Source organism: Sander lucioperca, chromosome 19 (assembly GCF_008315115.2).
Source record: "Sander lucioperca isolate FBNREF2018 chromosome 19, SLUC_FBN_1.2, whole genome shotgun sequence".
NCBI classification, from domain to species: Eukaryota; Metazoa; Chordata; class Actinopteri; order Perciformes; family Percidae; genus Sander; species Sander lucioperca.
Window position 1 is genome coordinate 15,104,905 of NC_050191.1, and position 26,568 is coordinate 15,131,472.

Here is a 26,568-nt window from a genome sequence, read left to right on the forward strand (position 1 = left end):
GTGAGGTAATGCAGTCACATTAATTATGTTAATTTAATTAATTAGCTATCTTAGTGTTTCTGTCATTCATATTCATGTTATACGTTCTTACCTGTAAACTGAAGCACCAGAATCAGAAAAAAAGACATTTTAATTCCTCTGAATTCAGCCATGTGTCTCTCTGTCTCTCTCTGCTACTTCTTTTTGAAAGTCTCTAAACTAGTCGCTTCTTAAGGACAAACGTACTTCCTTCAATCAGTAAAGTGTCACTTCCTCATCCTTCTTTTCTCTAATATGTCATCGTGACTCAGTCAAATGGTTTTAAAACAGAATCCTGACCAGACTTTGACATATACCAGTCTGTGATTTTCTATCAACATCCTCTGATCTTATCAGTCAAAATACTTAAGAATTGTAGCCTTTTTAAACAAAAAAATTAGGTATAATTTCATATAAATAAGTGTTTATTGACCATGAATAAAAAAGCGTGGAAAAAAGTGACAAAAACGTTTAAAAACAGCGTCAAAAGCAACAAAGCGACAACAACGTTGGAGAAAGCATTAAAAAAAAGTTAATTTGCAATTTGGATCCGGAAGGACGACAAGTTCATGGTCGACGGGAAGACAACACAGGGGTTGATTACTTCCATACTAGAATATAAAGACTAAACTGAACAGAGATAAAGACACATTAAAGCAAAAATTATGACTGGAACCTGAAAAGCAGATAGACAAATGTGAAGGAAACAAAAAAATATATACTTTAGACAGATACGAGACAGAGGCCGTTTAGGATTAGACCCCCCCCACACACACACACACACACACACACACACACACACACCGACATTCGGTCACTGTTGATGTCTGTGCCAAGATTACATAGAGACACAATCTGGATGTGTTTATTTTAAGATTAGTGCATTCCCAGGCCCTGGATAACTCAAGACCAAGTGCGCTATATGGAAAAGGAATTGCCACTGTTTCCATCTTTGCTGAATCTGTTTATGTGTGTTTATCTCATTTAAAAATACAGCATGCACTTGTCGGCCTTAGAGACTTGATAGAAAGGAAAGTCTTACTGGCACAAGTCCACTGCTCAGCGTCTCCTTCCAGCCTGTTCTCATAAATCATTCGTTCAAAAAGCTACGGTACAGAGAGGACATTTGCAACTTCTATTTCATTTTTGAAAAATAAAATAAAAAAACAATCTATATTTAAATTGTATGTATTTTTATTCCACACAAAAGGCCACCTTATAAGATGAGATAAGATAGACTTTATTAATCCCCCAGGGTAATTCCCTTGTTACAGCAGCTCAAAAGAAAAAAATCACAAACGCATTAAATAGACATAAGAAAAATATACAAAAAGTATTATAAGATATAGAAAAAAATAGAATAAGAGTTATAATAATAGTAGTAATATGTACACTATAAACACCCTTATTATATACAGACAGGAAAAAAATATATGTACACAGATATACAGATGAGTAAGGTGCGGATGAATAGAAATGACATATTACACAGTAGTAGATGACACAGAGTAATAAATAAATAAATATGCATAGTGCAGGATGTTGTCAAGTGATGGTTCATGTTGCAGAATCAGCTAGCAGTGCTACATTATAATGTTGTATTAAAGAGACTGCTGCTGGAATAAAGTCAGTTATGTCAGTTCTTTTTCTATCTCAGTGCCAGGAATGTACAGAGCAGATCTCCCGGAGCTGCAGAGCATCACTTAACATTCTCTTGTGTAGAGCCATGCTGTCCGGCAGCGTAACCTAACAACCACACAGACAACACAAGCACATCTGAAGTGGGACACTGATGAATGCACGCGAAGAAAACATTGCTAGGATTTAGGATTGAATCACATTTCCAAAATAAAAGGCACCTGCAGCAACGCACCGACGACGGGATTACACATTTAAATTCACAGATGTAAATGTGTGAAATCTTCACTGATGTCTTCTGTACAGGAAGTCCTTACACCATGATGATTAATGACATCAGAGTGTCCCTCCTTAAAGTGACTATATGTAACTTTTAAATGTTTCTGAAACTGTGACATTTTTTATCTGATGATCATAAATGACCTGTAACAGCAAATGAGACTAACAGTGAAAAGATATTTTGATATACTTTTTATTAATGTCTTTGCTTAGGTCTGATTTTTCCAGCGAAGTCACGGAAGGTCATGGTTGTAGTTAGCCTGGATGCCAGCCGAACTTAGCCCCGCCCACAACATTTGAGGTCGGGAAGTTCGGTCTGACTTGATCCGTTATGGAGCAACTATGCTCGAACTAGGGCTGTTTGGACCAATCAAATTGTCAGGGCGGGCTTTATACGATGATGGACAGATGATCAACAGTAACGTAATCAACCACGTCATTGATATCTAATCCTAAATGGAGAACTTGTTCATATATGCATTCACCATTACTATTTCTCTAAAAAATTATGATCGTGTTGGCAAGTACTCTGTGTATCCTTAAATTCTTTTTACAACACCGGCAAAGATCGTTTACACTCATCTTCTTCTTCTACTTCTTTCAGCGTGCGTGACTACTATGCGTCGCTCAATTACATCACATACTCTGTTGCTCTGATTGGTTGTAGGTCTATCCAATTGAGTGCAGAGGCATTTTCTTTGGTTTATGGGGCATACATGCCCCATAATCACAGCCCAATGGAGCAGTATCAGACTCATATTCTGACCAGAATCTGAGTATGACTAGTTGTAGGCTAGTTGTACGTCAGTAGCCGACATTAAATTAGGTCCCCCTTCCATTTAGCGTGGATGTTTTTACTCCTTTTAGTCCGTCTTTGTGTTGGCAGACTATTTTCTTTTCCTTTGTCCCATGTACTTGTGTAAAGCGTCCTTGGGTTTCATGAAATGCGCTGTATAATAATAATGATAATGACTTTTATTTATATAGTGCCTTTCATGAAACCCAAGGACACTTTACAGAATTACAGTGGCTAAGGGAGGTTGTAGGCTGTGGTAAACAGGTGGTGTTTCAGGAGTTTTTTGAACATGACCAGGGATGTAGCATTTCGAATATCTTCTGGGAGGGTGTTCCAGAGGAATGGGGCTGCAACACTAAAGGCTCTGTCTCCGAAGGTACAGAGTCTGGTGTGGGGGAGAATGGAGAGCAGGCCAGCGTCTGAGGACCGCAGGTTTCAGGGTGGGGTGTATGGATGGAGGAGGTCGGAGAGGTACTGTGGGGCCAGGGCATGGAGGGATCTGTAGGTGAGGAGGAGGATTTTATATGTGATGCGGGACTTGATTGGGAGCCAGTGAAGGTGGATGAAGGTTGGGGTGATGTGCTGCCAGATCTTGGTGTGGGTGAGGACCCTGGCGGATAGATTGAAGATATTACGTTGGTTGCTACAACAATCTCTCAATGCTTTGGCTCATGACACAGTGACAGTGATACCCGGTTTAGCTCACGAGACATCCAAAGTAGGCTAAGATACCGTGTGCAACACTTGAAAGGCAACAATGCCTCTGTAACATATTCTCTTATTGTAAATGAATAATTTTCTGTCCGAGCAAAACATTCATCGCGACTATATGACCTCTCGGTAATACTAACTCAGTAATCTACAGTGGGTAATAAAGCACTGTAAAGAAAATACCTTTACGACAGCAGGTGTGGTAAAAACACTACCGCTTTTTTCCTAAGGGGCCGCTACAATCAACACAAACTGAAAGTTACATATAGCCACTTTAACCTAATAAATATAGAATTCATTTTTGGGTGCAGATGGTCGACCTGCTAGTGGAACTGAAAGTTGAAGTGGCAACAAAAGCATTAGAAATTCTTCTTTTGAGACAAAGGGTATTCATACCAATGTCATTGAAATATGGCAAATAACCCGAATAAGTGTTGATGTTTCTTGCACTTGACCAAAGATGAAAGGGCTGTTTGACATGTCATTCTGCCATGAACAGGACAAAATTACAATAATTTTAAGCGGCTATAATCAATAAAAAAAAAATCAAATAACTATGTGTAATGTGAAAGGAGTCAGCTCTTTACGGAGTGTCTTAGCGTCTTTGAGTTGGTTGTTTTGGTTTTACAGCAAGATACTTTTTATGCCAGCCTGATACTGTGTCGCAGCCGCAGCCGGCAGTGAAAATTTATTTTTAGTGAAAATAAATGATAAAACTCACTGTGACGGCAAACAGACACAGTTAGCAACTGTGTCAGCAAAACAGAACTAAAAGGAAAGTGAGTATTTGACTAACCCTAACCCTCCAAAAATGATGTTGCAAAATGTAATTAAAGCAAAAGCTCTCATGATGTAAAACGCCTAAATTCTCATACACATTTCATGTTATTAAGCTGCATTTTGATTGTGCCACTATATTTTATGTTGTGCATTGTAATCTATAACAATGCATTCTATTTGATAAGGTGATCATATGTTTTGCATGAAAAAGCTAAAAACAAAAAAGCTAGTAATTACAGCTGTCAGGTAAATGGTGGAGTAAAGAATATTTTCATCTAGCAGAAATATAAAGTAGCCTAACAAATACTTTGAGTATAGTTGAGTAAATGTAGTCTTTTTTCCAACTCCGATAGGTGACAAGGCATACTATATAAATACAACGATGTTATTGGTAGTAAACAGTAGGTGGCTGAAAAAATAAACTCAATATGGATGTGTACAGTTACACCTTTCCATTTTATATTTCACATCTGCTGTTTTTTTTTGTTTTTTATTGACAAAATGCATTATACACAGAATCAGCTAAACAGCAATAGCACAAAGTCATCAAGCCTAATTATTATAAAGATATAAATAAATAAAAAAACACACGAAATAATACAAACAATAAAATAACAGATACATGACATGAAAATAATAATAGAAAGAGGTACATGTAAACATATAAAATCACATTTAGTCCAGAAGTTTCAGGATTTCATATCTGCTGTATGTGTAAGGATGAGAACTGCATGATGTCATCGTGGGGGCGGGGTTATGCAAATGAGGCAGACGAATCAAAGGGAGGATGTGACTGAGCCTCGGTCTCTCCCATCACCATCCGCGCTACAGCCACCACCATCCTCTGAGGTGTGTCTGCTGCCACTGGAGCTCAATTCAGACAGCCAGACATCCAGACATCCAGACAGAGCGCCGGGACACCGACTGAAAACCACTCCGTGTCTTTGTTCACACGGAACATGGCGTCAAAATGTCCAAAGTGCGACAAGACGGTGTATTTCGGTAAGTGTTTGTTTTAACCGCCCAACGTCGAGGCAGTTATCACTGCTGGTGGGAGTGGGAGCTAACGTTAGGCTACTTACCATCCGCTATTCTTTAAGTCCTCATATCGTTTGTTTGATATTATCGAGGCTAGATTAATTTTTAAGCCATGCAGAGCTCTGTATCTGAGGTGACATGTTGACAATGACAAAACAAGGGTTTCCATTTTGTAAGTCATCATTTTACAATTATATTATTTTATAAATATAGCCTAATTTAATCACATATAAAAACTGTTTTAAAGAAGAATCCAGATATAGGCTATTGCACAGTATGTCTCCTTAATTCATGACATCTTATATGTACATCATATTTTTTAAGGAATGTATATGTGCACAATTGTTGTTAGAGCTGGGGCTTCGTAATATGGTCATAACATTAATATGGTAGCCTAACATAGACACACGGTTCAATTATTCAAAATCACCTAGTGAAAAGTTATACCGTTGAGTCCAATTGATTTCTAATGTTTTCAAGTATTACCTTTGCAAAAATACTTATTAAAGTTAATATCATGTAGGAGTGGTGAGATAAATTACAGTAAACTAATATCATGATATTCATCAAACCTTCCTGTAATACTACTATCAGAGCTGAAATATAGCAAAATTACTCCACACTATTTTTGCCTTAAAGTGCTCATATTATGCTTTTTGGCTTTTTCCCTTTCCTTTATTGTGTTATATATCTTTTTTGTGCATGTTATAGGTTTACAAAGTGAAAAAGTCCGAAGTCCCCCCCAAAGGGACTTACCATCTCCAACAGAAAACACTGTTCACAAACTGCTCCAAACAGCTCTATTGTAGTCCAGCCTTTACTTCAGAGACAAACCTGCGTCACTTTGTAACACTATAATGCTCGCCTAGCTGCTAGCGTGGCACGCCCTCATACTCTGCTTCTGACTGGCTAGTAGTCCTTACCTAGCTACTGAGCATGTGCAACTCCCAACAAAGATGGAACAGAAGTGAGATGCCTCACTCTGTAGCTAAAACAGAGAGCTCAACACACAGGGTGAAAAGAGGAGCTGCAGCAATGTGCAGTACGACAAAAAGATGGTGTTTTTTGAAAATTAAACCATGTAAACCTATTCGAGGAAATCACGCCCACTTCCGCCTGATGAAAGTTTACTTTAGCTAGCTAGCGCTGCCGGCGGACCCTCCGCCTCACTCCGCGGCGCCAGGAGACGGGGAAGAAAGACGGCAACAACTGCAGCAAATCAAATTCAGCCATTGCAAACCCAATGGCTGAAATTGCCCAAATACCAATTCTTACATGGCATAATGTTAGTTATGATTTATACGTAGGGAGTGGAATGGGTCGAGGCGCAATTTGTATTTACGACAGTGGTGTGCTGTACAAATCTCAAAAATACCAATTATTGAACGTTGCTTTAACTTAACTTAGCAAACTGGCCACTTGGATAACTAGCTAGTTTAGTGTTGCAGGTCAACACCTGTACCAGCCAACTTTATTTTGTATAGCACTTTCACAACAAGGTTACAGAGTGCTTTACAAAGAACCAGTAGATAAAAACCAGTGAACACAAACTTCAAGTCCCAGGAACAGGAATATTGTATATTATAGTAATCCAACAAAACCTTAATTATAAACTCCCGGGTGAGTACCACAGACAGTAGGAGCCTGAATATTACAGTGATGTTCCACCAGAGACAAACAACAGCTGACAGCCTAATCTAATAATCCTCCTGCTGTAATGATCTGAAGTCTGGTCTGCTCTGCCTCAATTTGCCTCGGTTAGTTTTGTTGCCAGTTTGGATGTGAAATGACAGTTTTTCTCAAAAATGTCATTGCCTCAGATGGCGAGTCTCAGACTCAAACTGTTAACCGCTCAGTTGTGACGCAGCCCAGAGTGAGCTATAATTGGTTCACTATCTTTGGATAAGATATACAGGAAGCCATTAACAGTCGTGTTTGTGGTCATCAGCCTGAACTGTGTTATCTGACAGCTTATGATAAAGCACCATCTTTACATTTAACTCCACTTTTAAATGACCTTTTTCCCCAGACTGTTAGCAGTATCATTTTCCCTTTTTACATGAGAAATGATCTGGACGTGAGTGTGTTAAGAGCCCACATATCAGTTTTCAGCTTTTCATTTCGAAGCCACACCACACGGCATTGTAAATAATTGATTGACTGCTTTACGTACGTCACATGGATCGATTTCCTTTTTGTTCTTTCATCTTCATTTCTCTGGAGAGCAGCAGCCAAAACCCCGCCCTGCAGCTCTAACCAAGCATGCTGCTCTTCTTTTTCCTCCTCAAATTTGGAGAAATATGTTTCTTCTGGCAGCGCGAGTTGCTGTTATGTAGCTGCACGGGGAATTTATTGTGGTGGAGGGTCATTTTGAACATTTCAAGCTCAGACATTTGGTCTATTTTGGGATTTTGAGCTTCAAAGTTGCCAGTGTCTGTCAAGTCGTTTTTATGTGTGCAGCTTATAATGTTCTTATAAAATGTGTATATACCCAGCATTTCATTTATATATTTCATTGGAACAACATATTGATATAAAAAAGGGGAAAGGAAAGAACAAAATAACAAGAAAACAAACCCACAGAACAAGAAAATCAGCTTAGGAAAGGAAAGAAAAGGCAAAAATAGCCAAAAGTAAATACATCAAAACTCAAACAAAGCTGTTTTAAGCCGAGACAGGACAATAACTCAAAATAACCCCCCTTAATAACCCGCTGCAGTGGGCCTCATATGGACTATGACACTGCATAAACAGTATTTATTTATAAACGTGCAATAACAGTATCTATTTTTCTTAACGTGCAATAACTGTTTTTATATGCTGCCATTCAATTTGTACAATAACAATATTAATGCTGCTTTCAAACTCCTTTTTTAATTTTTTTTTTAATGTCATATTTAAAGATAACACTCTTCTATTTTTAAACTGTAGTGAAAATACAGTATTTATGAGACAGTGGAACAACATTTTGTTCATGTGTGCACTCTGTATGTACAGTTGAATGAAAATAAAAAATATCTAGGCTATCAATCTAAAAGGAGTAAAACACAAAGAGCATGATTGGAAATGATAAGAACACACTACTCTACACTTGTTCCACACACACACACACACACACACACATGTCCTCCAGCATCAGTGCAAGGTGCTCGCTGTGTGCCGAGTTGACTTACTGTCACATATCACAGTGACATGCTGACCAGTGAGTCTAAACAGGAAGTGTCACGTTGTATCAGGGCCTCAGTGTGTCTGCTGAGATATTCTGGGACTGTCAGTGACCCTCTCCATCTCTCTCTTTACCTCACTCTGTCCTTCTGTCATTTCTAAAAGCACAAAAGTGTTAGCATCAAACTAAACTTAAACATTTAAAATCTGCATAGAGCAGAATGGCCCATTTCAGAATCATATATATTGGATTATTGGATTATAATGATGCATTTATGTGTTAAGTTGGTAACGGTGAAGCTCATTTTAATAATATTCTGCTGGATAGCTTGTAAAGTCTCATCTTAATCTGCGATAATATGTTTATTTGTTGAATATATTTCGAGTTATTAAACTGCAAAGTATCTTTTAACTAGCAAATCAAATAAATGTAGTGCAGCAAAAAGGACAACATTTCCCTCTGAGATGTAGGAGACTAGAAGTCTAAAGTAGCAGAAAGGGTTAGTGTTCATAGAGTTAGATCATAGACTGTATATAAATATATGTATATAAAAAAACGATGCGTCTCCATTTCCTCCCACCGTACAAAAATGAAGCTAACATACCCCAGATACGGGCGCTCCCATCTTGCACTGGTGACATCATTTGGAGTTTTTATTTGATCAAATAACTAATAAAAGCCAAACTTATCCGAAAAAACATGGGAACCTAAATCAGCGTGGTCAGAACTACCTAAAGTGACAGAAACCAGAAATCTTTGGGGAAAATGATTTGACCATGTCCCATCCGCTATCATGGAGGGTTTATGACCTATACTGCCCAAGACGATTGTGATTGGTTTAAAGAAACGCCAATAAACCGGAGCCCGTTCCTCTCCCATCCCGGAATGCTGCGAGGACTAGCCAGACCCTCCTCCGCAGCGCTGTGGAGGAGGGTCTGGCAATGCGAGACTACTAATAACCAACCCTGTTCATGTGTAATTACGTTCGTCTCTCTACAGATTCAGGGAATCTAGGCAGCTGTATGATAACGGAATGTTTTGCCTCAGGACTGTCTCCTTTTAGAGGTCAGTGGGCCAGCCACACTTTAGCATACTTCGCAGAGAGAGAGATACGCTGAATCTGTGTGTTTAGGCGACAGCAATATCTTTGTTTACCTGCAGTGTTTCCATGTTGATTTTGTAGTGGCGGCCCACCATGGCAACATTTCTGCCACCACGGTATCAGAAATAGGGCTGTACAAAAAAATGTAGTCACGGTCGCCTTTAAAATTATCCTGCCGCTCACATTGCAATTTAACAAGTAGAACTATTCAGAGGTTATTGGGCCCGTCCAGTTGAACTCCACATACTGTTGTGTTGATGGAGTTTATTGTCAAAACGTTCGCTTTCTTCCGAGTCGACTAATAAAGGAACAGCTCCACCAGAATCATCACTGCGGTGGGTCCGTTCTAAGTCTAGACCTATTGTAGAAGTGCCCTCAAAAAATACAGTTCAATCACAACTGAAAATATGCCTCATTGTGTGTGAATAGAGGTGAATAAATATATTTGTTTAGTGTTGCTGTACTGCACTGCCTGCGTATGTGAAATGAGTTGTGCTGCTCCTGAGTTTTTCCTTAGCACTATTCCTTAGGCTTACAGCGCTCGCATTCTCTCTCTTCCCATTACCCGGAAATCATTCCCCCTCCACCATCACGAAGGATCTTCCAGTCCCTTAAAAGCACCTCGAAGATATGAGGAGCACTTCTTCACTTTTATCAAGTGACGTATACATACCGCACACCCACATGACAGATACAGCTGCGCAGGAACTGACGTTGCTCAATACGGATGCTACGGAACTAAGGATTTCTCATTTGGCAGCTTCGGCTCCTCCTCCCTCGCATCTCTCTCTCACATCCTCACTTGGAGGAGCTATGACGCAAAGAAGAGATGCGAGTGAAGGAAGCAAGGAGACCAATAGCATAATGAAAAGCACCCTATGAGTTAGAGGGATGGAGGAACATGCAGTAGCTTTATAAAAAGCCAGAATGATTCCCTCCGTGTCACTCTGCTCTCCCTCTGAGCTCAGTGGAAAGAATGTGCTCTAGGTTGATATGAACTCCCAAGAGCCTGTCGAGTGTCCTTTATCACTTTCACTGGAACAGTCTGGGACAAACGGCTCTGCTATAATTCAGAATACATGTTTGCTTACGATTGGAATCCAGATTGTGGATCAGTGGTTGTACTGTACACACTAACGGTGGAATCTTTCCCTCATAAAATCTGAATGTCAGGTTCTCTAAAGAAGTCATATTTTACCTTGATCTCCTTTATATCCGGTATTAAAAACAGCTTGTTTGAATTACGTAACGTAGATTCATTGCATTTGCAAGGGACGGGAGGTTTAATACAGAGGCAAAAGTAGGCTGTGCACAAATAAAGCATGATAGTCTTTTCCCCGAATTTCCCTTTTTACATGCTGTTGCTGTGACCTGTGGGATGCCGAATCTTCCACCGTTTCTTCCATTATACAAATTTCAATGGATGGATGTAATTTCCCCTTTTATAATTTAACCTAGATCCTATCAAAATAACAGTAAGCACCTTTTTCCACTAGTTCTCTATGAGGTGTTTTTGGCGAGGATGTTATAATCTTAGCTCTGATTTGATTGTGTTTTCTGGACCGTTTCTGTTTATGCACCTCTGACCCCTCCGGATGTGGCTTGGATGATTGGATCTTCTTTTTTTTTTTTTCTTTGGTGCATTTATACTCAGAATTTATTTATTTACTCGTTACGCCATTATCATCTGGTTTCCCAGGGCTGAGTACCTCCAGGTTCATTAATACTGTCTGGATTTTTATACACGTTTTGAAAGGCCTAATGTCCCATAAACGCCATAAACATGACCACATCAATTGCTCATTTCTGTCTTTTTTTATTCTGCAGCGGAGAAGGTGTCATCTTTAGGGAAAGACTGGCACAAATTCTGTCTGAAATGCGAGCGCTGCAACAAGACGTTGAATCCAGGAGGCCACGCTGAGGTAAGAGGAAGTGAGCAGGAAGTAAGAGGAAGTGAACAGAAGGAGTCGTCAAACTGGAGAGTTGATGGAGTACATTTAAAGATAATCTAGAGCGGTTAAGTGTAATGGTCTGTGTCCGTTGTCAGCGTCATTTCAACGCGTCCCATTCATTTCTATGGGAGCAGCCGTGCAATGCATTCTGGCAGCGCCGCGCGGACTTTGGAGAAGCGGGGGCGTCGAGTCGCCCGCTCCTCATTTGCATAAAATTGGTTGGATTCAACTTTATGCAAATGAGGAGCCAGCTCGGCTCGATGCCGATAAAAAGCTGATGAAAATCTTTCAAACTGACCTTTATCGATCTGAAATAAAGACAAGATTCAGCAACTGCGTAGCCTATTTCTCGCTTAAAACGTTAGAGATCGTATTCCGAACGAGGCGCCATCACGTTTCGAAATGTGGGAGCAGCCAGCCCCACATGGCGCGTTCGTCCAATCAGGTCCATTGAGGACCACAATGGAAATAAGTCCTAGACTTTATTGTGTTTTTATCCCCCGATTGTATTTGAGGTCTTTTCATGTGTAAGGCATTCTTGATACAAATAAATAAATCAAATCAAATCAAAGCTGCAGCCTTCACAGTTGTAGGAGGGTGTAGACGGTTTTCTTTGCTTGTCAGTGGTCATTTAAGAGAAACTGGTGGCGAGCCCACTGGCGACGTGATCCCATCCGTGAAAACAACGCGCATATGGATATGTACTATCACAATGGAATATGTTAAAACTAGAGCTGCACAATTAACCGCAGTTTTATCGAAATCGCAATATGGACTAGTGCAATATCCAAATCGTGTGTGGGGGGGCAATATTTGTTAAAGGCAAAATATGTGTCAAACCATTTTGAATTTAGTATTGTGGTACTGCAGAGATAGCCTGGGTAAACCCTGACGAACTTCCGGCAAATTTGAGATTTGCTCTGCAAGTCAGTCTGGCGAAGAGCCCATTCAAACCCATTTCCAATGTCCCCAAAATCGAGGCACCAATCACAACCGCTGAGGCGGGCTTTACGCAACGATGATAGCGCAACGACGATAGCACAAAGACGATAGCGCAACGACGATAGCGCTGCGACGGCGAGCAGCTTTTTGTTTACATTCAACATGACGGCTACCGAAGCGCAGCGTCACCCGGATCGTTGTTCTGATTGGTTGAAGGACTATCCAATTGCGCCCAGGGGCATTTGAGCGGCGTCCGTTGGTCCCTTTGGAAATGAACTGTCAATGAACCTTCCCCAGACCCACTCTCAGTTACAACTGAGAAGGGTCTGGTGTCAACCAGGCTACTGCAGAGACGTCCCAGCCTACAAATCCTAGCCTACAGACTACAGAAAACATCTTTGTTTGGTACAGATCCTCACAAAAATCACACTTTTCAGTTCACAATTTTCAATGCAAATTAGAATAAAGATACAAAAAGGATTAATCCCTCCAATATCATGTAGCAATCGCAATGTCAGTCAAAATAGTAGCAATTAGATATTTTCCTCGTATCGTGCAGCCCTAGTTTAAACATTATTCCCACATTTTTGTGTGAATGTGTCGTGGAGGATTGACATCTGTACGTGTTTTTATTTTACTTTAGAATAAACTTTTGATTGATAAAGGACAGAAAGGGTGTAAGAGCAGTGATATACTGTAAAGATGAGAGATCATCTAAGTAGTTAAACTACTCGCAGTTATATAGGCTGTAGCTGTTTGAAATACACTTGCTGTGAAAGTACACTTCCTTTGCCCTCGGAATAAAGAGAACATGACCTCAGCAGGAAGTATTTGTGGTCAAATAGTCACTCTATTGACTTTCTAACCAACTGGGAAGTCTGCAGAAAAATCAATGCAAGTCTGACCACAAAGAAACCACACGTACTTCCTGTTGAGGTTACGCTCTGTGGTCAAAGGTCAGAAGTGAAAGTAGCTGCCTGAGTTTTGGGGATCTGGTCACACCGAGCCTAATTGAAGAATTTCTTTCTTTGGTGCATGTAAAAGAGACTTCATTTAAACCAGCGCTGATTCTGACTTCTTAGTACTTTCAGTCTATTTGTGTTCCGAGCTGTTACTACAGTTCGGTACAAAACTACACTAGCACTGTACGTGAGCTGAAAAACTGTAGCAGCCTGTTATTTACGACTGGGATTGTTTCTGTGGCTTTTTCGCGGCCTTTCAATGAGCGTTAAATGAGGAAGTGAAGCAGTGTGAATCACAGCTGAGCTGACAAATGAGGAGCTCCACTGCTGAAAGCTGCTGACTCAGAAAGTGACAATGCTTTTTTTTCTTTTAATAGCCAGTTTAGGATTTGTTGTAAAAAGACTTGTGAACACATCTAGCGCGAGTGAAACACGAGCCTGGATTAATAATTCAAAAAGAAGCTGATTGTTCGGTCAGGCTGAAAAACACGGCTAAAAACGCCTCCTGGGTGGATGACCCAGACATGTCTGAATAAAACCACTACAGAGCACTGACATAAAGGACAATGTCTGAATGACATACATTATTACTTTAAATAAGGCAAGCAATGTTGCATATTTTATGTCTGGGAAGGAGTCATACATAGAAAGTCGAGCTGAGGACGTTTTTTCTGGACAAGACATTAGAGCGTTGCGTGAGCGTGTCAGCTGCGTGGCGTGTCTGTTTTTTATTTCGGCTCCCGTGTTAACAGGTTAGAGCTTGCACACTGCCTGCGTGACACGCGTGCATGCTAGAAATAGGACCGATGCCTATTTTTCACGCGACACGCAAGCGTGTTGGAAGCGTTTCCAGGCAAAATAGAATACAAAAAGATCTTTATATGTCATTTTGACAAAAATACATTTAATAAATGACATGTTGATGTTTGAAAGTCTCTAGGTTTTGACATAAATGCAGATATAAATGTAATTTTGAAAATCATAATAAATTATCGATTTTCTAATATTGCACCTGTCAATACAGAATATTCTGTAGCCTATTTTGCCGTCAATACTGCCAACGTTGTCTTTGCTGTAATCTCTTATTTCGTTTTATCAATGGGAAACATACTGTACATGTGTACAGACAAGGCTAGCAGCAGCAGCAGCGCCGCGTCAGACACGTTTCTGGTGTGCAAAGACATAGAAAACGCCACGCAGCCGCCACGCAACAGAAACGCCACGCTCACGCCACGCAGGCAGTGTGCAGGAGGCTTAAGTCTCTATTTGCGTTGGGCCACAAAACTGTCATTTTCCAGGGAACTGGCTTTCACAGAGATTAGTAACGAATAACGAAATGAAGGTAAACACCACAGAATGGACTGATACTCATATTTAGCACTTTACGTGTGTTATAAATTGTTGTGAACAGAGAAAATAACAGAGCTGACAGGTATTCCAAACGTCTGTGATTAAATCCTGGTTCATTTGTCATTTGGCATTATGTGAATCCAAACAGACTAAATACAAAAAAATGTGTTTAACTAAACTTTTCCACTCTGGTTCAGCACAGTGAGAAACTGGACCTGGATGTGTCTGCTTACTGTCCATCCCTCTTGTGTTTTGCAGCATGATGGGACGCCTTATTGCCATAAGCCTTGCTACGCCGCCCTCTTCGGACCAAAAGGTGCCGTTTCTTCTTGTTTACAGCTAGGGCTGGGCAATACATCAATCAAAATCGATTATCGACTAGATCTCGTCTTAGATTTTGGATATCGTAATATGACATGTGTTGTCTGCTCCTGGTTTTAAAGGCTACATTTCAGTAAAAGGTTGTATTTCTGAGCTGACTGTTCTAGCTGTTCTATTATTTGCCTTTACCCACTTAGTCATTATATCCACATTACTGATAATTATTTATCACAAATCTCATTGTGTAAATATTTTGTGAAAGCACCAAATGTCAACCCTACAATGTCGTCGCAATATCGATATTGAGGTATTTCGTATTTCGATTTTCTCCATATAGCCCAGCCCTGTTTACACCTTTTAAAGAGAACATTTGTAACAACTCTGGTCATTTTCAGGTTTGTAAATGCAAACTTTGCCTGTGTTTAAGGCGTGAACATTGGCGGAGCCGGTTCCTACGTGTACGAGGCTCCTGTCAACGAAGCCCCTGCTGCTGTTTCCATGGAAACAGATGCCAAACCAGAGGAGAGAAAAGCCCCCGCACGGGGACCTGTGAAGGGTGAGAAATGCGTGGAGTGAAAATAGAAAAAAAACTGTCATATGTCGGGATGAGAAATGCAAAGTCTGCTAGAAGAGAATTCTCTCTGGAGGGATTGGGTTTAGTTCACTTCAGTTGCCTAGGTGATTGACATACTGAAGATATGAGGGGCAGGTTTTAGAGGATAACGGAGGAAAATCAAGATGAGAAAAAGTGGAACCTCACAGAGAAAGAAAATACATAAAACTGAGAAAAAGAAACTGTTATTGGGCCGATGTTCCAGTCAAAGTGATCATTTGAAGATGAGTGAAAAATAGGGGGGGAAAACTAGGGGAAAGGATAATAAGAGAGATTGAAAAAACAAAATATTATTCCAATTCAATGTGTCTTTTTTTTTTTAGCTGCAAGCTTCTCTTCTTTCTCCGGAGGACCCAACATCTGCCCCAGATGCAACAAGACAGTGTATTTCGGTAAGCAGATTGGTGTCTTCATATCTCACAGTTTGCATGTATGAGTGTTGGAATGTGTCAAAGTGACTAAGGCAGCTGGTTTCCATGGTGACTATCTCCATGGCGGTATGTGTGTGTGTGTGTGTGTGTGTGTGTGTGTGTGTGTGTGTGTGTGTGTGTGTGTGTGTGTGTGTGCGCGCGCGCAGCTGAGAAGGTGTCATCTCTGGGGAAGAACTGGCACCGGCCCTGTCTGCGCTGTGAGAGATGCAGTAAGACTCTGGCTGCGGGCAGCCACGCAGAGGTGAGAGACACACTCATCACGCTGGATGTTTCCCTATATTTCTTTTTTTCTTTTTTATATCACATACCCATGAGGAGGAATTAAGAGGGATTTTGTTTTCTTTCTTTTGCAGCATGATGGACAGCCGTACTGCCACAAACCGTGCTACGCTGTGCTGTTTGGGCCCAAAGGTATGAAGTCAGAAACACTTGTCAGTGCAGTGCGGGGGACTGGGCAGCAGGGTGGGCTGGTGCTTAGAACAACCATCGTCAAGGCTTCAAAAACCACCATCTCCCCAAATAACAGTCTGCAGAAGGCCATTTAGTATCTACAAATATTCATCAGAGGCAGTTGTATTGGTTGACTGAAACTTCAGTGGGTGAAGCCAAATAAATACATGTTTTTGTGGCCTTAAAGTATCAGATTGAAGCTCAGTAACAAGGGCAAGAGGGACATGGAGAGAGGAGGAACACTATTATTACGAGCTTCATGCTTTACTGATACCATAATTGAAAAAACTAGGTAATCAGCCTTCATGACCCTAGTTAATTTAACAATTCTGTTTCTTGATTAGTTATAAGTATTCAAATTTGCCGCTTTCCAGTCCATACAATTAATAAGTAAGTATATATATAATAAGTAATTTCCCAGTTTTGGATTAATGAAATCCATCTATCTATCTATCTAAAACTGTGGCTGTGTACTTATAAAGGGAACCAGTGATGCAATCTCGTTTGCGAGTGTGTGGGCACTGACTGCAAGAATTAATATATGCGAATTGCATAATATGTGCTCTCAATTTAATATTTAGTTTGGCCTGAGACAAACGCTTTCAGGCTCTGTCACTCGCTCTCACACCTCACAAGCAAAGCCAAGGAGGTCTGAACATCAGGCTTTCTTTTTTAAATACCAGTATTACCATTATACCATTACAATATTGCAGCTTTGATACATAAGCTAACGTTTGTGTGGCTTCGGTTGCACACAGACCGTTGTCTGATCTAAATGAAAATGACAAAACATTTTCATTTAGATCTACAATTTTCACACAGTCTGAAATCGTATCCATTATGTTCATTGTGTTTATTATTAATTATGCATTACCTGTAGCTGTCACACTAATGGTATAGTGTGTTTACAAGCTCCTTGTTTACAGTAGAATGCATACTTTAGTTACAGTATAGATTAAATGTATTATATGTGTTGCACTCTTTGTATAGTGTCTTAAGTTTTTTGCCTTATTTTATTTTATTTACCTTGTATCATCTTGTTCTATTTTAGTTTGTGTGCTTTTCATTGCCCTTAACTTTGTGTACTTGACTCAAAGAGCCTGCACAAGAACTCCTATGTGCCTGGACTGTTGGGTGTATGCACAAATGGCAAATAAAAATCTGGAATCTTGAAATTCAGAATGAGCATTTTTTACACACGTGGCACAGCAGCAGTTAACTTCTTAATTATTTAGTTGGGTCATCTATAGCAGTTTCGTGACCATGGAGAGCGAAGGTTCATTTCTCACTGGAATTGTCATCTATAAAGGTTAAAGAAAAAAATGAGCCGGGGTGCCCCTCACAAAAAATGTGAAAAAGAAATTTTGTGAGAACCCTATATTACATTACATGTCATTTAGCTGACGCTTTCGATCCAAATCAACTTACAATTACTACATATGTCAGAGGCCTCAGGCATGTGTCATATCCACTGCACCATCACCACCACTATGTGGTCTATATCCAGGCTGGAAATGAACTTTTTAATGGTTTTGCCCACAGTGCTGCATAATACATGGTTTCTGAGACTATTTGGGTCAAGAAATTCATAAAGGATGTAGATTTATTGATTTGACCTATTTTTGACCTTCAAATTCATGATGGCCGCCAATTTTTGGCTCTTTAAATGTCAATTTTTCAAAATAGTCAGAGCCTTAATATTAGGCTCAAATGAAAGCTCTGCTCATACTGAGTTCAGTTATGGACAGTCAAATTACAGCATACATGTAAGTCATTTCACGCATTTTTAACCAAAGTGACTTACAACATGGTTTAAAGTGTAAGTCACTTTGGTTAAAAATGCGTCAGCCAAATGTAATGTAATAAATGTAAAAAAATTTTTAATAAAAACAACTCCAAGCTAAATAATCTCATCTGTCTCCCTGCTTTCATTGGTTCCACCCCAGACATCTGATGACCTATGTGTGTGTTGTAATTTTACTGTCCATAACTGAACTCAGTTAAAAGTTTAAAGCTTTTAAAAACAGTTCTCCCAACAATTATACACTCAGCGAAAGGATTATTAGGAACACCTGTTAAATTTCTCGGTAATGCAATTATCCAACTAATTATTGCAACAGCAATAACTCTCCTGAAATGTTTTAAAATGTTGTTATTTGGGTGAACTGGCCCTTAAAAGGTAATGACTGTGTTGTGCCCTCTATCAGGTGTAAACACTGGCGGTGTCGGCAGCTACATCTACGACGAACCTGCTGAAGCTGAGGCCCAGCCCTGAGCCCTGACGCCGCCTCCAACGACCCTCCATGGTTTGCCTTCTACAGTCACACAGGTGACGGATGATATGTACTGCGATCACAGGGATGGATATTTAGATGTTTCTGTTGTATTTGTATATTGTTTATATATCTATTTTTTTGTACTGATACTAACCTTTAACATGTCCTCCCATGTGAGTTTTAAGATTTGCCTTTCAGTTTCTTGGTTCTCTTTGCCAAATCATTATTACGTAGTAGATTAAAGCGCCTGCGTCACTCATGATTAATCGTTTTTCAGACTTTTGTGCACTTACGAAATGTACTGTATGAAATGTACAAGTCCCACCAATTTATTGTCAGTGTTTGTTGAACAGGTTCATCCTGGTTCTGAAATATTGGGATGAGATGTAGACGTAGTTGCACGCACAGAAGACGTGAATTTTACTGATTGTTATGAAGTTTGGGGTCTGTTGGGAACAAAAAGTGGTCAACTGTGCATCACATTTTCTACAGTAAAACTGTGTGGTACCAAACTTGTGTTAAGTCTCTGTGGATATTTATTAATTTATTACTCATAAGCCAAAATACTAATTTAGCAATGCTAAGCTTTGTTTTATAGAACATTTCATACACAAGGAAAAAATCTGTACAGCTGCAGCTAGGGTTGCAAAGGGGCAGAAATGTTCCGGTAAATTTCCGGAAACTTTCCATGGAAAGTTTAGCTAGGGAATTTTGGAAACATTCCAATTTGGAAACTTTCATGGGAATTAACAGGAATAAACAGGAATTAAACTGGATATTTTTAATATTGCTTTCCATGGAAAGTTTAGCTGGGGAATTTTGGAACCATTCTAATTTTGATTTACTATGGTTAGTGGGCTATACAATTAACACACATAAGTTAATAATAACAATGGGTTATGTATTACCCCCCCCCCCCCAAAAAAAAAAAAGAAAAGAAAAAAAACTCCTGTATTTTAAAAGCTAAATGTTGGCAAGTATGTAGTAGCCTATGCTGATTACTGCGTGCGTGCATGTCATTGACGAATATAGGGAAGACATTCAACTGAAGTTGCATTAAATCAGGTTCTTTGAACCAAGATTATGCTGCAAGATGTTTTTTTTCCAACTACATTTAAGTTCCCTGTTATAGGCTAACAGTATTATAACCAGCAATATTAAAAATATCCAGTTTATTCCCATTAATTCCCGTTTATTCCCATTAATTCCCATGGAAAGTTGAAAATTCCCAGAATTCTGCAACCCTAGCTGCAACTAAAGAGTATTTTCATTATTTATTCATCTGTCGTATTTTTTCTTTTGATTATTATTAAACAATTAATCATTTAGAAAATTATCAAAATTGCCAATTTATCAGAGCCCAAAAGTTTTCAAATTGTTTGTTTTGTCCGACCAACAATCCAAAACCCAAAACTATTTAATTTACAATAATTTAAACAGAAAAAAAATAACACATCCTTAAAAGAAGAAGCTGGAACCAACAAATGTTTGGTATTTTGGCTTGCTTAATGATTTAAAAATATGATACATTAAGGAGAGCTACTAAAACCATGTTCACATACAAAGTGTTACAATAAATGTTAAAAAAATATATATATAAAACATTTCAGGCACATTCTCAGGAAGGTTGTTTCTGTGAGCAGGAGCATAAAAACTCAAATTAGTTTTAGCAGGTTTTGAATTGATTTAAGCATATCATATATTTACATACAGTATATTCTGTTGCAAGTGCTGTTATAGACAAATAAGACAACCTTAAACTCAGTTTTGGTGCAGGATAAAGGTTGATGTATTTGTTTTTCATCTTATTATTATTCCCTGCCAAAACTCATACTATTTTCTTAATCTAAAGCACAGAGTGCATAGCAGGGACTCATTTGGAGACACAGTCCAGTTTTCCAGTTGTACAGAATTTATCTTTAATTTCTTTAATTTCTGTCATCTCTTACATATGCCCCGCCTTAGAAAAGTTCAACCAAACGTCACTGACAGGATGAACTGTGGTGTATGACCCGCCCTACTCTCCCTCTGATAGGCTAGTACCCTGGTTGAGAATGTCAGGGTACGCCAATCGGAGGCAGAGTAAGGCCCCTAAAAGTAAAGATTTGTCAAGCTATACTAGACTACTATCGGAAGTTGAAAGTTTCCTACAAAATAATTGTACAGAAAGTGACAATAATGCTCTGACGTCATAGAGATCAACCGATAACCGTCTTATTATGAAATACATCACCGGAAGTCATATGTTTTACTCTGGCATTTTGAGCTAATGCAGCGCTACTTCTGCTTTAACAACACGCTCACTAGGACCGACGCCATCTCGGAATAAGGGACGTCTATAGGGTGTTTTTAGAAGCAGAAAATATTCAAATACCACAAGCTGACTTTCAGAAATTTCTGGGGAACTATAACGTTTTATTCGTTTAGTAATTCTTTCTGCGTCAGCGGATAAGAAAGTGTATCGTCCGCCCTCGAAGAAGTAGCTCAACGCTAGCTAACTGTTAGCTTGTGACGTAGTTAGCTAAACTAGCTAATTTAGCCGCGGAGGAATTTCACAGCCTGTTTATGTTTTCGCCAGTTCGAAAAAATGTTGGACGGATCTCCGGCTCACGGTGATGAAACAAACATCGGTAATGTCGAAAACAACAACCCGATATCGTTGATAAGCAGCGATGGGGTGAACAAGACGAGACAGGCGCTGCTGAAGAAAGGAGGGAGGAAGCTGCGGTCGACAGCGCCGCTGCATCACCAGAAACCTCCGAGAAACTGCCCCAACATCCGGCTCTCCGACCACAACAACAACAACACTTTATCTGCTAACAAACCCGCTGCTCAGCCCGGTACCGAGCTGCCTCTCGGTACACAGGCCGTGCTGACCCTCCATCATCTCAACCAGGGACCCAAGACAGAGGTAACTTCCTGGTTCATTGTCTGCGCTGAACTTCTGTTAACTGACTGTTTAATACCCAGTTAGTCTGAAAATAAGACAAGATACACCTTTATTGACCTCCATCGTTGAAATCCGGCTGTTGCAGCAGTGCAATAGAAATAACAAATAAAAACTGTATATGAAGTTACATAAATAAATTATAAAAAGGTACAAAATTGAGATAGAAAAGAGTAACATCGCTATACAAGAAATGGTGCAAGAGCATGAGGTAACTTTAACGAAGAGGCTGTTTAAACCTGTTTATGAAATCCAGTTCCCTCAATTTCCTGAAATTAAATATCCCCAAATTGTGTTTACATCCGTCCTGTTTTGGTGATTGATTGATTAAGTCATTTATATCAGTTGTAATAAAAATGCGTTAGTTGTAGTCATATTTACATCCCTATCAGAAAACTTTGGAAGCTATGTGCTTATACAGTCTCATAAAAATGAGAATAAAGTCTATCAAATAATAAAAAAAATTAAATATATCACACATTCTTAAAATAAAGTACATTTGATCGTGACAAAGTGCCTGAGGCAGTTTGAAGTGACGCAGTTCCTAATCCTTGTTGTGAAGAATCGAAACTAGACAAGCCTGTCTTTATACTGGCAGCTTGACAGAGATAAAACGCACGACTTGCAATCTGCTGGTAGGCTTGCCTGCTTATAAACATTAAAATGGAGAGGAAGCTCATGTAAACGTTCATTTTATCAATGTATTATCCGTTGAAACTATTAAACTTTATCGATTACAGCATAGGCTGCACAGTATATCGGTATTTTTTTAATCGTCATCTCAATAATAACTGTTGCATTTACATATCGCGAAAGGCTGCAACGTATTGCCAAAGACACGATTTTGTATCAGTAGAAAACTGCACTTTGAAATGTAACTGTCATTCTTTTTCAAGCGGCGCTTTTTATATTTAATTCAATGTTCAATTTGTTCAATAAAAGAATCATTTGTTTTAAATTCCACAAGCAAGTTGTTGTATTTCAGCAGAATCCTGTAAGCAGCAGAACTGAGTAGACTGTAAAATCTGTTTATTTATTGCAAGTAATATCATCATATTCAACAACATTTTCGCATAGCTCATATATTCCTCATATCGTGCAGCCCTATTACAGCATAGGCTGCAATTGGCTGCTTTTCAACGGGGTCCCCTAGGACCCCAATGCAATAATTTAAAACAGAAAAAAAATTATGAGTTGAGTCGATGACATTGAAAATAAGGGTCGCCCCTCAATGATCTCTCGAGGATAAATAAAGGTTGAACAAGGAACAAATTGATTGACAAAGTCGCAATAAATTCGAAGGCTAGAATGAAGCACCTGTGAGATATGAAAGAAAGAAATCCCTCAGTAGGATGAGTGTTAAAAAAGCTAGCTTGTAAACTTTAAGTACAGATTTTTTTGTTTGCCAAACTTCTGTTTCCAAGGTCAAGAATGAGCTTTCCGTTTTAACCCTCCTGTTGTTGTCAAATTGGACCCGTTATCAAAATGTCTATATTTAAAAAAAAATAATATGGGTTTCTTTTCCAACCAAATTACAGAGAAGATGGTTCCAGGTTCGCAAGTACAGTTAATCATCACTACTTTCATTGAATTTTGAGTTGTTTCATTCAATTTTATAGCATTTGAAAAAAAAATACGGTTTCTAAACTCAACTTTGACATACACAAGTCTTTGATTATCCATCAACATACCTTCCTCTAATATTAGTCAAAATGATTCATGATTTCAGCTTTTTTGACTCAAAAATTAGGTATAATTTAAAAATCCAACAAGATTTGTTGACCATGAATTCCGAAAAATGAGTGTAACACTAGTGGTAATAAGTTGGTGTCCGTGGCGTGTATACAGTGCTGGTGGTAGTGGAAAAAAAACGTCAACAGTGGGGGGGAAAAGCGACAAAACATTGAAAAAAGTCAGAAAAGTGCCAAAATCACTAGGGGAAAAAAGCGTCAGAAAAGTGTTAATTTTCTATTTTGACCCGGGAGGACAACAGGTGCATGGTCGACAGGGGAAGACAACACGAGGGTTAATATACAGTCGTGAAAAAATTAGGACACCCATTCTAAAGTTGACTAAAAGGAGGAATAAAAAAATCATCTTTTGGAAATTGATCTTAATGCCTTAATTAAAAAAAATGAGGAAAAATCCAATCTTTAAGGACACCAATTTTCTTTGTGAATGAATAATGTATCGTAAATAAATAAATGTTTTTCCTTAAAATACAGTGGACATGAGTCAGTACACCCCTATGTTAAATTCCCATAGAGGCAGGCAGATTATTATTTTTAAAGGCCAGTTATTTCATGGATCCAGGATACTATGCATCCTGATAAAGTTCCCTTGGCCTTTGGAATTAAAATAGCAACACATCATCACATACCCTTCATCATACCTAGAGATTGGCATGGGGTACTTTCCATAAAATCATCTCTCAATGCAAATCAAACCAGCTATTAGGCTAACTGAAATAAAACCATGCCAATCTCTAGGTATGGTGAAGGGGATGTGATGATGTGGGGCTATTTTAATTCCAAAGGCCAAGGGAACTTTATCAGGATGCATAGTATCCTGGATCCATGAAATAACTGGCCTTTCAAAATAAAAGTCTTCCTGCCTCTATGGGAATTTAACATAGGGGTGTACTCACTTATGCCCCCTGTATTTTAAGGAAAAACATTTATTTATTTACGATACATTATTCATTCACAAAGAACATTGGATGTCCTTAAAAATTGGATTTTTCATCATTTTTTTAATTAAGGCATTAAGATCAATTTCCTAAAGATGATTTTTTTATTCCTCTTTTTAGTCAACTATAGCATGGGTGTCCTAATTTGTTCACATGACTGTAAGTGTTGTTTTGTCCAGTGATAGAATGAATCATTTTTTTTTTTAGATAACTCGATTAATAAGAATTTGTTTCTGTTTCTTAGCTGCTGAAATCGAAAGGCGGCAGGTCGGAGCAAGGAGCCGCGCAGCCAGGTGGCCAACCCGGCCGCAGCCAGCCCCGAATCGCCCAGAGCATGATCACACGGAGCCACAAGCCCAAGCAGGGCCAAACCCCCGGAGCCTCTCGCTCCGCCAAGAGGAAAGAGACGGGCAGCCCGAACAAGCCCCATCTTCGCCACCAGCCTCCGCCCCGAGAGCACAAGCAACCCCTCCACGCCTCCGACACTGTGACGGCCGCGAGCACGCCGCCCGCCGAAGCCGCGCCCGAATACCTCAAAGACGGCGAGAAGGTTTACGCCGGAGCCAAGTTCAGCGAGCCGCCGTCGCCGAGCGTCTTGCCCAAACCGCCCAGTCACTGGGTCGGAGAAAACGAGCCTCAGCAGAGCGACCGAAGCCGAGAGCAAATGACTGTTCATCTCAAGTCGCTGCTGAAGGTTCAGGATAAGTCATGACCACGTCTGCTATCGGATCCACGCTGAATGCCAACGATTGGAAAATAGGCATTCGTGTAAAATTTGAGTTTGGCCTTTAACACACTGAAATACAATGTAGGGAGTTTTTATTAACTGTAGTACAATTTCTCGTGATTCAACATGCCGCCTGCATTTGTAAACATTTTGAGGACCGCGTTGTTGCTGGAGATCTGACTAACCAAATATTTTCTGCCTTCTTGTCGGCAGAGTAAAAGAGAAAATAATGTTTGGGATTGAATTTGTGTAGTAGGAAGTCAAAGTCGTCTCCAGTGGCAACGCGATCAGCGCCTAATGGTTACATTGTGCAAAGTGATGACTGCACTTTTTTTAACGCTATTGAAAAGGCAGGTTTTTTTTTTTCTTTTTTTTTCAAGAGCTTGTGCAAATGTACATAATATATTGTAAACATACATGTGTGTGTATATTTCTCCTTGTTATTTTTAACTGAGATTCTAGTTTTGTTACTGAGGTTTTTTCCAAAAAAAAAAAAAAAAACTGAAAAAAGAAAGAGAAAAATATCCCCTGCAAACTGAGGCGCTTTGTCAGCGTGAGGCTCAGTGGAAGCACGAAAGACTTTTCTATCTGATTTTGCACTGAAAATCGGGGAAGGGCAGGAAACTTTTTTTCGATTTGTCCCAAAACGCTCGACCAGCCACTTTGATGATTTTCGTCAGCCTTCGTCGAGCACAGGAGAGCACTTCCGGATCCTGGCTGGGCACCTTTTCAAAACGGCTCAGACAGCGGACAAATCAAAAAGTCCGAATTTACCATCTGGTCGCTGACGTTCTTTCCCTTCCCTGAACACGGGTCCAGCCGGTGGAAAGCCAAGAGTGGAATCAGGGACCGTGAGGCTGCCGAAGCCTCGCTCACGAACTGAAAGAGAAGACCACAAATGTGAAAAGTCTCACAACCAGCTGCTGCAGAAAAAGCCAGTATCCAGCACCAAGACCACGTGCTTCTTCTTTTATTTTATTTTTTTAAATCTTTATTGCACTGACTCAGAGTCAGTCACATTAAGCCGTCTACATTTGAAATATCTTTTTCTCGTCTGTCCACACAGAGCCGGTGTATTTCTCACATACCAAAAACAGATTTTTCAAATGTCCAGAGTGGGTAAATCTTAAAATGTGGGCTTGGGGGTTTCATGTTGTGTGTGTGTGTGTGTGTGTGTGTGTACGGGTAAAACTGAAATCGACATACATTACATTAGCCCGCCCCCAGTCATGGCTGAGGATTGTGAAGCATTAAGAAAGACAATCTTCTGTCACCTCCAGCTTTCTCTGTGATCATAACAGGCGATCAGCAACACCGCTTTTTGTCAGAAGATGTTACGTTTAGAAGTAGTCGATTGCCTGAAAAGCTACCTGCAGCTCT

General features: G+C 39.6%; 2 protein-coding genes across 3 annotated transcripts; both read left to right on the forward strand.

The window, feature by feature from the left end:
* The first annotated feature begins 4,999 nt into the window (after positions 1-4,999).
* On the forward strand, positions 5,000-19,341 carry crip2l (cysteine-rich protein 2-like). The gene is made up of 8 exons (XM_031308340.2): positions 5,000-5,224; positions 11,356-11,450; positions 14,993-15,050; positions 15,483-15,611; positions 15,992-16,060; positions 16,246-16,340; positions 16,453-16,510; positions 18,757-19,341. Exons 1-8 carry the CDS (start codon positions 5,182-5,184, stop codon positions 18,822-18,824), a joined length of 615 nt encoding a protein of 204 aa, XP_031164200.1. The 5' UTR covers positions 5,000-5,181; the 3' UTR covers positions 18,825-19,341.
* A 1,725-nt stretch (positions 19,342-21,066) lies between these two features.
* pnrc1 (proline-rich nuclear receptor coactivator 1) lies at positions 21,067-25,705 on the forward strand. 2 transcript variants are annotated; one of them, XM_035995697.1, is made up of 2 exons: positions 21,067-21,736; positions 24,709-25,705. In XM_035995697.1, exons 1-2 carry the CDS (start codon positions 21,413-21,415, stop codon positions 25,171-25,173), a joined length of 789 nt encoding a protein of 262 aa, XP_035851590.1. In that variant the 5' UTR covers positions 21,067-21,412; the 3' UTR covers positions 25,174-25,705. The 2 variants fall into 2 exon arrangements, with proteins under 2 accessions (XP_035851590.1, XP_031164190.1); XM_031308330.2 differs by having other exon boundaries at positions 21,071-21,736; positions 24,706-25,705.
* Positions 25,706-26,568: the final 863 nt, after the last annotated feature.